Source organism: Phasianus colchicus, chromosome 4, assembly GCF_987193195.1.
Source record: "Phasianus colchicus chromosome 4, bPhaCol1.hap1.1, whole genome shotgun sequence".
Classification (NCBI taxonomy): Eukaryota; Metazoa; Chordata; class Aves; order Galliformes; family Phasianidae; genus Phasianus; species Phasianus colchicus.
The window spans coordinates 67,166,419-67,180,047 of NC_143439.1; the positions used below are offsets into that span (position 1 = coordinate 67,166,419).

The 13,629-nt window shown below is 45.0% G+C and overlaps 1 protein-coding gene across 1 annotated transcript; it reads right to left on the bottom strand.

Moving 5' to 3' along the window:
- Positions 1–1,891: 1,891 nt before the first annotated feature.
- Positions 1,892–5,538, bottom strand: FABP1 (fatty acid binding protein 1). Its single transcript, XM_031588719.2, has 4 exons — positions 5,411–5,538; positions 4,292–4,464; positions 2,548–2,640; positions 1,892–2,017 (listed from the first exon to the last, which is right to left on the bottom strand). The coding sequence occupies exons 1-4, from the start codon at positions 5,475–5,477 to the stop codon at positions 1,967–1,969; spliced, it is 384 nt and encodes a 127-aa protein (XP_031444579.1). The 5' UTR covers positions 5,478–5,538; the 3' UTR covers positions 1,892–1,966.
- Positions 5,539–13,629: the final 8,091 nt, after the last annotated feature.

Here is a 13,629-nt window from a genome sequence, read left to right on the forward strand (position 1 = left end):
CCTGCTATAAAATTATTTACATTCTTAATGAAAGCCAGTTTCTCTCTGCGCAAGTCCTGCAGTCCTCAGTTAAATTTTTAATTGGCTCTGTCCTAATTTTTTTCCATCACTTCCTTGTGATGACATCACTTCTTGCCAGTGATATCTATGTCTGGTTGACCAATAGACAAGGTACCAAGAAGTGTCTTGTATGCCTGTGGGCATCAAGTGCAAAGCAACTAAGAAATACAGATGGTATTTTGAGTAAAGTGATTTTTTTCTGATGAAAAACTGATGAACAATGGTTCTGCAGGTGACATGGGTGTAATATCAACCTGTGTGGACTCTGTCCACAGTGACTGGGTGCCTAAATGGGATTCCTGTCTAAAGATAAATTAATTAAGAGAAGTCAGTTTGTTAAAAATCACACGATGTCCACAGTAGTGGCAGCAGATGGACATGAGATAAGTCCATGCCAGATGCCATTCGCAGTAGTGTGGTGCAGTGGCTGTGTGGATTGTTTTTACTGAACAGGCAGTTCTCCAGGAGGGGGAACTCCCTTTGCTCAGAGCTGGGGGCTCTGATGCTTACCTGTACCTGTCCTTCACCTTAGGTGCTTAATCAATTTTGCACTGAGCCTGAATGGAGAGAAGGAAAAGTCTAATGGCAATGGATGGATTACCAAATAACAAAAAAATCTTTGTTGTCTGCCCATCTATAAATCCAAATTATTTGCTCCAGATCTTCACTGATAACAAAGAGATGAAAAAGGACTGATTATTCAAAAATCCCCTACCAGCTCCTCAACAAAACAGCAAGAATAGCAAGAAAACAAAACCAGGCCTTTTTCTCTTGACATTTCTCAGTGATTTTGGTGGTGATCCTCTAGATCTAAGATGAGTTTGCTGGACACAAACTTCAGCTCTTTAGGAGATGTTGAACTAGATCCTTCCACTTGTCAAGGAGGTACCTATCTGACCTCGACTGTGACAATATCTATTGGTATAGTTCCTAACATGAAGATCAGTGCCAATCTGCAGCTTGAAAACCTTCTTTGATGGGGAAATTTGGGGACACATGAATGCACATGAGGACAAATTAGTCCTTTAACAGCACACATTGGGATTGTAGAAGGAGATAGGGAGGCACTGGTGTTGTTTTCCTAACATTCTTATCAGCTTTGAATTGTTGTGAACATCATCCTAGATAAGTATATCACACAAGCAGTACACTCATTTCCCAGCAAAAATTCCCAATTAGCTTTCAAGCATGGAGCTTGGAAAAGTCAGCTAAGAAGGGAGAATTTCCTCTCTCCTGATTTCAGAAAACCAGGTCTCCATCCAGCCTACAGCATCAAGCATTAAAGTTGAACCATGGTGCTCCTATGTCTACATTGTGAATAACCAGTGCTGACCTCCTCTCAGCAGAGAAAACCTGCTGAAAATCCAGAGTTTATTTTCAGTAACCCAATTTATGAGGCACAGTTTGTGGCAAAACTTAACATCTAAAGGCTGTCTGGTGCCCTTCTGGTTGCAAAGGATGGGGAAGAGAAGGTGATGGGGTGGCCAGAGCCTGTAGGGCTGGCTCCTCTTATGAATAAGTGAGCATAGGGATAGCTGGGATGCCTCAACTCCCCCAGTGCTGGTCTGTGCCCCAAGGCAGCTTTTCAGGCAGGTTCACCAACATCTGCCACCCTCAACCACCCTGTTCTTTGGCCCTGCATATAAAGACCAAATCTTCAAGGAAAGGGGACAGAACCCTTTCTGCCTGTCTCTCAGAATGGGGCTGACAAGCAAGTAACACAGATGGTCTCACAATGGCTTAGCTCAGCCTGCTGCACAGTTTTTTTCCAGGGTTTTTGTGAGTTTTGGAGGCTCGCATCTCTTTATAGCAACAGCAAAGAGTTTTATTATGAAGATGTTATAATACAAATTTTACTTTAATGGACACATTTTACATGGTAAAATGATGAGTGTGTGCAGGGTCTCTAGATTCTCTTGCTAATTCTCTTGTAGGTGAGGTCTCCCTTCGTCATTGTCTGAAAAACAACAGAAATTGTTAGCTTTGCATTGCACTTGGCTCCAAACCCTACTTGGAAAAGATCTGGTCTTGCAAATGAGTACAGGACTGATCTCCAATCTAATCATCTATAAATCAAATTATTAAAGTTTGGGATATATTCATGACTACCCCAACATAGATAAGGATAATCTGACACTGGGTGGAATCAGAATTGCACATCTCCTCTTTACAGGTGCCAGGCCCCACCCAAAACCTATAAATCTTGCTGAAAACATGCCCTCATTACATATAACTTTGATCAGCAATGCCTAGTAGGGTCTCAGAGGGCACTTAGTGAATCAGACTGTTTCAAAAACAATGCCTTCATTGCCTGGTCAACTGATCTGCTTTGGCTACAGAGCCTGAATGCAAGCATGTGCTCATCTCCAGCACCTGTTTAAGGTCTCCAGCATCACTGGAGGCTTTGCAGTGCCTGGCCCCTCTTGGACCCTGAAGGCAGCTGTCTGCACTGTTAATCTGGCCATTGCCCTTCTCTTCTCCACTTACATGGATGATGGTGTCTCCGTTGAGTTCAGTCACGGATTTCAGCCCCTTCAAGTTAGCAACCAGTTTGTTGTTACCTTCCATGTTAACAATACACTAGTAAGAAGGGAAGAGACAAAGGCATTAATGTTAGCACTGCACACGCCCTCCATTTTGTTCTTCCCCTTCTGTTCTGAGCTGCTACTATCTCCTGTGAAACTGCTGGGAGCAAGCTGCTCCCCGGTGATTTGGCTTTCCCAAGAGGAGGAAGGAATTGTTGTGCTGGTGATGACTACAGCACGGCAAGAGTGAGGGTGTTTACTTTGCAAGCCTCTATGAAAGAGATACAATTTTTCTGGAAAGGTCTCAGCTGAATTGGTTGAGTTTCTGCCCCCCAGGAGCTACATGTCTATAAAGGCTTCAGACAGCACTGACACCCTCAGGGCAGTCTTGATTGATTGTTGAAATTACTCAGAGAAATAACACAGCAAAATCAATTTCTGTTCACCTGTTTGTCCATCTGCACAACATCTTCATCTCCCCTCAAGCTGCTGATTTATGGAAGGTAAAACTCTTTTCGTAACCCCTGGTTTCTGTTCATGGGTCTTTAGGGATGCTAGAAACCACACAAGGCAAGTACTGCTCTCAGAGCCCAGCTCACTGGGGCATTTCTTTAGTGATCATTTTTTCAAAAGTCCCTGCAGTATCAACTTCTCCCAGTGTAGAGCTGAGATGCAATATTTGCCAGTGGTGCCATCTAGACATTTCATGAATCATTGAAAAGTATTGTCCAGGAACTGGAGCTGACCAAGTTTCCAGAGTCATAAATCCTCACCTTGCCAAATCATCTCACCCAGTGTAAACAGCAGCAGTGCAAAAGGCTGGCAGGCACGCTAACAGCCTCTGGGACTTAAAAGGACAGGTTTATTGGTTTATGATTCATTGGTTGACTTTCTTGTGCTACCCTTAAGTCAACAAAATGAAGGAAGAGTATGTTTTGTTTTGCAGCATAACAAAGTAAACCTCTTTTCACTTCAAACTTTTCAGTCAGAAAGGTTTGCAGTCAGAAGAATTTACCAAAGCCTCTCTATCCTCCTTTTCCAAAGTGGCTATTAAAATAATGGCTTCTTATATTTCCAATAAAATAGCTTTTAAAATGCAGAGCTTCATCTGCAGAGATACTGAGAGCGGAGGATGTACGATGCCTTGTAGAAGCAGAGGGGAGTTTGAAACCTCAGAGAGCCAGGCTCTGAGTTTGTCAGAAGGTCACACAGCAGTGCACTATCACTTTCAGAAATTTATTTTTAAGAGATTTGGGGAGGGTCTACAAGGAGCAGGGCAGTAAGTATCACACCTGCAGGCTTGGTTTCAGCAATTAAACCCTTCCCAATGCATTAAATCACACATGCAAACTGCAAGAGACAGAATCGATTTGGGGAATTATCCAGCTCTTGCCCCTTACATCTAACACTTTAGATTTAATACCCTTGATGTGGTTATTCCCTTTAGCCCATGTGCAGAGGGATGACTGGAATGGTTGCCCAGAGATGTGGTGATTGCCTCATCCTAGGAGACATTTAAGGTCAGGCTGGACAGGGCTCTGAGCAACCTGATCTGGCTGTAGGTGCCTCTGTTCATTGCAGGGGAGTTGGACTGGATAGCCTTTAAGTGTCCCTTCCAACTCAAATGATTCCATAAATGTATGAATCTATGAGATGCAATTTCCCTCAACCCCTCAGCTTGGACAGAGTGGGAGCTGATGTCTCACCTTGGCCTTCTCTCCTGTCAGCAGCTCTAACTCACACTCCTCCCCAATGGTGAACTCATTGGTCATTACTTTGGAGCCAGTAGTCACAGTAATCTTGAACTTATTCCCATTCTGCACAATTTCTGAGACACTCTTGATGTCCTTACCCTTCTGGATCTGATCATCAGGAAGCCCTGTGCAGGAACAAGAGATGTTAGAAGGACATTGGAGCCATCACTGGGTGGACTACTGCTGCCTAATGAATGCAATGGAATCTGAGGGGACACAGCTTGGAGGATTTCTACTCTGTTGTGGAGGAGCCTCTCAAGGATGGCAGTTCCTCAATGGCCACAAGGCTCCAGTGGGAAGGAGTAATAACAGATAATGTCCTGGGTTTTGTGGGGGAACTAGAGTTCTCCCTTGTTCAAGGATGTTGTCTAGAAGTAGAACAGCTATCTCTCCAGCCAAAAAGAAGTTTTCCTTCCCTCAGTGAGAAGCAAACAGAGAAAATGGGATAAATCAAGGAAGAAGGAGAAAACCTTTTTTTTTTTTTTCTTTTACTTGAGATTCAGGGTCCCTCAGGTCACCCCCCAAACCATGAAGCTGATCTGGCAGACAGAGCCCCTTCTGCACACAGCTGTGCAGCCCCTCTGGATCCCTGCTGGAAATCGAGCCAGCCACATTCATTAAGCATTTAGACAACCTGACTGTTTTTCTGATGAATGGTAGAATCTGGAGCTGTGCAGTGCTGAGCAGTGCCCTGCTCACTCTGACGTTTCACAATCTGATGGGACAGATCTACCACTGTCTGAAGCTAGCAAGGTCCCGCTGGCTTGGCATGTGTTGCTGGCGCACGGCTGCAGGGACTGCTGGGACTGTCCTCCTGCAAGCTGTAAAATTACACCCAGCATCGCCTGACCTCAGGCCATCAGTGAGAGTGACGCTTTCCCTTCTATTTTGAGGTCATATCTCCATGCACATTTATTTAGGAAACAACAACTGCAGAGTAGCAGACAGAAATAGGAAATCTGACAGATTGCTTTCAGTCTACATCAGCAGCACATCAGCACAGTTGGGCTATTCCAAATATCAGCGGAAACTGCTGAGGCAAAGCAGCACAGAATGCACACAGGCACTTACCAAGGGCTTTCATGAAAGGCTCAAAGTTTTCATGGGACTGGAGCTCATACTTTCCAGTGAAGCTCATGATGGAAGGCTCTCTGTGCTCCTAACACAAGAGAAGATGCCTTGCTGGTATGCACAGCTTGGTTTTATAAGGTCCTTTTGCCCTAAAGTTGGTCAGAGGTAAGATGATGTAATTCCTTTATTGCCGTGTTCAAACATTAACATAAAACTGGGCAATGGTCAGTGATAAATTGCTCTACAACTTAGAGACCTCAATTTACAATGCCGGGGCAGAGAAAGTCCCATGTTTTATGGAGGCAGCAACGTGGCATCCATAAACAAACAGTAAAAAAAAAAAAAAAAAGAATTGCAAGAAGATTAATTATAAAAGGAACAAGACAATTAGTCTAATCAGCTTATGGTCTGGATGTGTGCATCTGAATGAGGAGGAAGTGGGGAGAGATGCTGATGTCCCTTGGAAATGGTACCAATGGGGTTTCCAGTTTGTGCATGCTGGGTCTTCAGCATGGGCACGAATAGTCATGGCTGTGTGCTGGCAGGATTAGCTCGCTCCCTCCTGCAGATGCTTCATGGTCCTTTGTAAGTGTGGTTTTTGGTGTAATCCAGATGCAGCACTAGTCACAAAATCATCATTGTCCCCTAAGGAAAAACAGGACTCAAATTTAAATTCTAGCAGCCCAGCCTGAAGTTCACACTCCGTCACCATGACCTTGGCTCCAGAAGGAGCTTTCACAAGGATGGATGGATTGGTGGCACCAGTGATTGATCAACCAAAGCTGTTACCAGAGGCCAATACTAAAATCCCTTTCCTCCCCTTTCCCTAGAGAAGACACAATAACTTGTGTACTGAAGAAAAGCTCAGCCCTTGGAGCTGCATTTCTCTCAAATTCTGTATCAGAAGCAAGGCCAGCAGCAGCTCTTCACTGGGCTCAGTTCCTCCCCTCAAGGCTGAGCTTAGTGCTTGGGCTCCAATCCCAGCAGTGTCCCCATGGCATGTCCCCAAGCATCCCAGGTTGCTGCACAGCTTCCAAACACTCATTGTGAGGGTTCAGACACCCCAGGCTCAGCTTCTTCATCTCATCTCCTCTGTCCCTGTTGACATCTCCCAAAGTTATCCATTTTTTTGCCACTTTTCACCCACATGCCTTCTGCTCTTGATGAGTCTTTCATTCTGCCTTCTCACTGCATATTTGACCTTTTTATGGTGGTATGAGAGTGACACTGCCAGATGCCCAGTTCTCACTTATTTACATGCGCAGGCTGGAGTGAATGTTTGTCTGCTAAGTCAGTGGAGAGGGACCTTCCTCAGGTAACCCCAGCCACGTGCAGTGCAATGACTGCATCTGAGCTGATGCGTAGTTGAGCCAAAGGAGAGAAATATGAGAAAATACAGCATGAGGAGTATTCCAGGGCTGCTTATCCCTCTCCAGCCTCTTCTAAAGAAGCCTACATGAACAGGGTGTTTCTAAACCTTTCATATTAGGGAAGATGAATCCAACCTTAGGACCTTGAAGGAGCATCTGATATTGCCCCCAGCTCCAAGGAAGCTTGACAGCTCAGCCACTGCAGATGTCCCAGACCCATGCTTCCCCTGGAAGACCCACATCAGCTTGAAATGAAACACAACCACCAAGACCAAAACAGCGAATGGGACCAGAGCTCGAGAAAGGATTTAGAAAAGCCCACCAGGTTTTGTCCCACAGAATTTTATATGACTGTCATGCCTAATCTGGGTGGCTGAGTTATTTAGAAGTACATAACACAAGACCAACAGAACATTTGCAGACAAAATAAAGAGGTTTTATTTTTGATCATTGATAATTTTAGGTAATTTATAATAACAAGTATTCATTGGTTGCATTTCCAGCCTTGACTGTAGTAATCCATAGTCCGCTTCTCTCCAAGACTGCAGTTGGGAGCATATTGACATATCTCATATTAAAGGAGGAAGACAGCTTACTTTTGAAGTGGGGTGAATTCTCATACAAGTTGCCCATTTCTGCCAACTACCATCATAGTCCTGAACAGTTACATTCTCTTTTTTCCATTTGGTGGGAGATGTCCAGACTATCTGAACTGTATGAATTCCCAGAGGGGTTTCTCACTTCATTCCCTGTGGTTTTCTATTTCTCCTAGTAAAGAAATGCTAAAGTTCTTATAAAAAAAGAAGAAGAAAGAAGAAAGCTTTACTGAATTAAATTTGGCCAGGGTAATTATTACCTAGGCAGGCTTGCTAAGCAAACGGCAGGTGAGATAAACTTAATCTCAGTAGCAAAGTTCAGAATATTTGTACATCTCTCCACCAGAATATGGGATATTTTAAAACATGAGATCTCTAATTTTCCAGAGACATGGAAAAGCACCTGATCAGCACAAGGCTGAGTCTATTAGCCATATCATTAAAACTCAATTCATAGCCTAAGTCTTAGATCTGGTTTGTAGGAAGAGAAAAAGCAAGGATCGTTTTCAAATATGATTGAGGAGGCTTTGTCTTGTGGAAAGCCATCAGGTACTTAGTTGTTTGACTTGCTGTGAAAATAATGCATAGGCTCTTAGAAACTTGTCTGAAAAAAAGGATACAAGTGTCTCATCTCCCTTTCTTCATCTGAATCAAAGGTAAAGATACGCAAAACTTCTCAGATCCCTCCTAGGCATGTAGGCATGTAGGCACCCAAATTCTCTGTGTCCGAAGGTGATGAATCACAGAAATGCCAGTTGGGAGGGACCTCCGAAAGGCTCTGTTTTAACCTCTTGCTCAAAGCAAGATCATAACCAAAAGGAACAAACCAAGGGACCTCAGCCACTCCTCATGTCTTGCCCTCTAGACCCTCTACTACCTTTGTAGTCCTCTTTTGGATCCCCTCTAATAGTTTTTTGTCCTTCTTGTGTTGTGGTGCCCAAACCTCACGCAGTGATTGAGTGAGGCTGCACCCGGCAAAGCATAGCAGGACAATCCCTTCTGTCACCTGGCAGTGCTGGGCCTGCTTCACCCCAGGGTGCAGTTGGCTGGTGACTCTTGTATCATCTGCCATAAGCATAGAGCTGCCCTTAAAGCAGCTGCAGGCTTTTATCACCTTCCTTCAAGCCCTTCCTCAGATTCCCATTCTCAGCTCCTGTGAACTGTGAACATTTTCACATGTTGTCTGCCAGGGCACTGGAAGAACACCCTCTTACATGCACTGCTTCTTGGTGACTTGGACTTTATGGTGCATCTCAGGGATCCTGCAGGAAAAATCCCTCTCTGCCTACTCCAGTTTGAGCCATAGTTCTCATTTAAGCTTTTGTTGATGGAATCACAGCTTCCTGTCATGCAAGCCCAGTTGGGTATCCCAAAACCCACAGCCATTATTCAAGGGGCTTGGTAACAATCTCATCAGCTACACGGGCAGTTTTCCATGTGAGTTTCCCTCTATTTCAAGCCGTATTATTCCTTGGATCATCTCTATTTCTGCTGTGCTTGCACCTGGGAACTTGGTCTGCTGCCCAGTTTTCACATCTTTGGTCCGCTTATTTTTTATTTCAGGAACAAAGTTTTCTTTAAGTTGGCCACATGGCTGCATTGCTTCAGAAGTTTGAACAGGACAGGAAAAGATGCTTCTGCTGCAGCTCATTCTCTGTCCTTATATCCACAGAGCTTTCATTGGGTTGCATTACCAAGACAGCACTAAGATTAAATGTGGCACCTTTCCCAGCTTTTTCTCTTTTTAAAGTTGTTTTGATGGTCTAATGGAATCAGGACCAGGCTGGCTGGCTCCAAGCTGTACCTTTCAAGTTGTAGACATGCGAGCGCCTGTTCATATTGTTTTAGATTAGATAAGCCAATATCAGAGCCTCGATAAGACTGCTGAAAATGATGGCTTGCACAAAGCACCACCGCTTGATAAAACTTCCTATCAGTGCTGAAGTAAAGAGAAGGAAGCCCTTGGCCCTTGTCATCAGCCATGTCCTCTTCAGACCTTTGATCCAAAGGAAGCAAAGGGCCAGCATTTCTTCTTCAAAAGTAAAGCAAAGATTTCCATGGTTAGCATGAAACCTATCTTAGCTTTGCTTGCCAATGATCACCTGGGTGGAATAGCTTAGAGAAGAGCTGACTACTGCTGTTGGTACCTATGGGATGGGGCTGTCCTTCATCCCACCACTTAGTTTATAGAGTGTGAAGGGACTGGGACTGAAAATTATGCTCATTGCTTATGAGCAGTTTTATGTCAGTGCATGAAAATACTGAGAGAGAAATGGAGTCATTAGCCATTAGTGAGAATGATCTGGAAGAGCCAGTGAGCATTTAAATGAAGGAAAATGCCTTTCATTTCATTCCACCACACATTTGCAGCAGATATGTCTCTGTATGGTCTGAGTGTATGAATAGCCTCTAGAACATAGTGCAGATAGACCAACCTTCATCTGACCAAGCAGAGAACTGCATGGTGGGAGGCAAAGAGCAGCAGCATCAGAGTGCCTACAGGTGATCAGGTGAACTCCATCCTGGAGGTATACCTGGTTGTCACTTTGAGATGATGCTCACCTCTCCAGCTGCCTCATGCTTTCCTTGATCCTGATTTATCAAGCAAAGTGGCACATTTAATGACTGCTCACAGTGAATGGCTGCAAATTAGTCAGGGAGAGCTACTCAGGCCCATAACGGCAGGAGGAGGAACCTGTGTGTCTGTGTGTCCTGCCATTTGCACGTGAGTCCTGATGTACAACTCATTTCCAACCTTAATTATTCTACGAGTTTATGATTCTGTGTGCACTACATTGATGCCTCTGTCCTTGAAATGGCTGTCAGAGCAGTTTACTTTGTGTCCCACACCCGTGATATCTGAAGGAGCCTCACACACTGTGTGATCCTCACTGGTATCTGCACTTATGTCTTCATGCTGCAGAGTGAATGCACAATGGCAAAGGTTTTTCTGTCTTGCTCTGAGCCAAGCACAGAACTGCAGTATATATTTAAAACAAATGTAAACAAACAAACAAACCCCCATGACCTCCCCTAGCAAATAGTGCTCTTCAAATGAGCAAAGCAAAGACACAAAAACAATGTACAAACACAGGCTGAGGCATGACACTGCTGTGAGGTTGTGTGTGGTCTGACAGCATCCAAATTTCAGCAGGTTCACAGCTAGGGGGACACTCCGTGAGAAATAACCATGGTGCTCACAAGGCCAGAGCTTCAGACAAAGTCCAAAATTCATAGAATCAATCATAGAATCATAGAATCATAGAATCATAGAATGGTCTGGGTTGAAAAGGACCATAATGATCATCTAGTTTCAATCCCCTGCTATGTGCAGGGTCACCAACCAGCAGACCAGGCTGCCCAGAGCCACATCCAGCCTGGCCTTGAGTGCCTCCAGGGATGGGGCATCCACAACCTCTCTGGACAACCTATTCCAGTGTATTGCCACCATGCAGTCCTATTTTATGCTTCTGCCACGTTTACCTTGTTCAGAGTACCTCCATAAGCATAGGTATCCATGCTTTATACATGATGAAGTGCACAGAGACTGAGAAACTTTCCCAAAGTCACCGGGAAAGCTGATAAAGAAAAAGTGCTATAGCTGTGCAACTACCACAGCACTTTCTTTATCTTCGTTCCTCTTTTTGCCTGGAGGGCAGTGATAGAACCAACATCCTATGTGACTACAGTTTTTGAGAGAATATTTGGCCAGCACGTTCAATGTAACCTTTGGCTGAGTTGGACTGGGTTGCACAACCTTCTCTAGGAAAGAGCATTTTCCGTGTCTCCCCATAGAACTGACCATTGCACAACCCCATCCTCACACTCCCTTCCTGTTCTGCTGCTACAGTTGGGTTCTGCACTTTGATCAGAAGACCCAAACCACAACATGGACGTCCTTCAGCCCGTTGTAAAACACTCCATGGCAGGGAAGTGCCACACCTACCCATGGTGAAAGGGCCAACATGCTGGTGGCTCATTGCACTGTAAAACCACCATGGGTGTGGGGGGAAAAGTGTATGCTTACACATTTGTACGCTGGAACAGAAGTTGTTACGTGGAGAAATCCTATCTCATGTCAGGTGAGATAGCTACAATATAGAGTCATAAATTTCAGATGTAGAAAAAGGGGAAAAGAACCAAATTCACCTCAGCACCTTCCAATACTTGAAGGGAGCATATAAATAGGAGGGGGAATGGCTGTTTACGAGGGTGGATAGAGATAGGACAAGGGGGAATGGTTTTGAACTGCGAAAGGGGAGGTTTAGGTTAGATACTAGGAGGAAGTTTTTCACTCAGAGGGTGGTGACACACTGGAACAGGTTGTCCAAGGAGGCTGTGGATGCCCCATCCCTGGAGGCATTCAAGGCCAGGCTGGATGTGGCTCTGGGCAGCCTGGTCTGGTGGTTGGTGACCCTGCACATAGCAGGGGGTTGGAACTAGGTGATCATTGTGGTCCTTTTCAACCCAGGTCATTCTATGATTCTACAATCCTATGATTCTATGAACAAAGGAGCAGCTTCTTGCACTGATTCATATGTAATTGTACTTATTTTGTCTCATATCTCCTTGACCTGAGACTGAAAGAAATGCATCTAAGATCAAGCTTGCCCATGCAGTTGCAGACACTCTGCAGTCTTCTCTGTCCTTCCTGCCATTGAACCCAAACCTCAACACACATTGGTGAGAACAGCAGAAATGAATTATTCTGATTTCTGGCCCAAACCTTACAGGTTCTACCTGAAAACTCCTTGCTTCCTCTGACAGTTCACACTTCTGTGTCTGAGAGGGGGGTCATACTCTGTACAGGGCAGTAAGCATTGTGCCATTGTGCCATTGTGCCATTGTGGTTTACTGATGTTTTTGTTTTGTTTTTTTTTAATAAATTCAACACTTTCTGGTCCTGGTTGTGAGTTGGAGTATTTCCATGTGCTCTTTCCTGAGTCTCACCCTGGGTGTAGACTCCAGAGACCACTGAGAGGAGAGTGTGCTGAATGGAGGGTGATAAACCCCTGGAACCTTCAGGGAGAAGATGGGGTAAAGATGTAGGACATCCTTACACCACAGTGAGCCCCTGTATTTGCCACCCATCTCCATAGTTTGGCCTCTTGCTGCAGGACATCTCCTGTTCTCCTCTTCCTCGGCTCTAAAACAGAGCCCTTTGGAGGGGTGCTCCTTTCTGCTGCCAGAAATCCTGGCTAAGCACACACTGCCTGGGTGCATAGAGAGTGAAGGGCACTGAGCAAGGGTGAGAACAACCAGGACAAGGCTGTGTTTGAGCATCTCCTCCGTGTGTGCGAGGCTTTGCTGCCATCCAGTGACGTATCTGTGCTCTGCAGCTTTGCCGGGCCAGGGGGTGCTTTGCAGGAGGCCTGCAAAAGGCAACCAAACCCATCTCTCACTGCTGCGTATGCCCTTCTGCTTTTTCTTGTGAGGCTGAGGAAATCCAGTTCAGGGGGATGGAAACTGATGCAACGTTAATAAAAAAAGTGACACAGTAGCTTTAGTTGGTGCCTGCAAACAGCTGATTTCTGTCAGGTCCAAAGAGCAGCTGAGCAGCCATGGAATGCTCAGGACAGACATGGTCCAAGTCTGAAAACACAGAGGCACTTGGCATGAACAGGCTGTTTCATTTCCCAGCTCTTCATCTATTGCTGCAGCTGATTATTAATCTCATTATTAATTAATCTCATGCTGCTAATTCATGCACTGAAAGAGAATGCATGAAGGCATAAAAGTCTGGTGGTGGTAGAAGAGGTGAGGACCCACCATGGTGACTCTGCAGGGCTGTAGCATCTTGTCAAGATGATCAGATGCATATTGATAGAATTAAATTGCTTTGTATTGCCAATAAAAGCTGTCGGTTTGTGTGGGTTTCTTCCTCCCGCTCACAATGTGCTCTGCCTCTGCATGAATCCCAAATTCAGCACGCTGCTCTGGGAAAAGGGAGACATCAGTGTAGAGGAGGCAAACCACATTGGCACAGCTCTCTGTTTTTCCTTTATTGGTTTGATTTCACTGCTTGGAGATGTTGTTTTTCTGTCAGCTGCCGAAGGAGCACAACGAGAAAAGAAAAAATGGTAAACAAGGGATTAATAACTAACCTGAGGGTGTATGGAAGGCTCGTTTGCCTTCCAAAAATACACAGAGAATTAAAAACACACGGGCCCCAAACCACCTGCTTACACCCTGCGGCACTGCAGGCTTTGCCCTGTGCGCTGGGGCCGGCAGAGGTGAGCGGCCACGTCCCCAG

Coding starts and splice junctions, on each gene's coding strand:
- FABP1 (XM_031588719.2), bottom strand. CDS start 5,477: ATGAGCTTCACTGGAAAGTATGAGCTCCAGTCCCATGAAAACTTTGAG. Junction 4,465..5,410: donor GCCTTTCATGAAAGCCCTTG/GTAAGTGCCTGT, acceptor GTTCCTGCACAG/GGCTTCCTGATGATCAGATC. Junction 2,641..4,291: donor TGACAGGAGAGAAGGCCAAG/GTGAGACATCAG, acceptor CCTTCTTACTAG/TGTATTGTTAACATGGAAGG.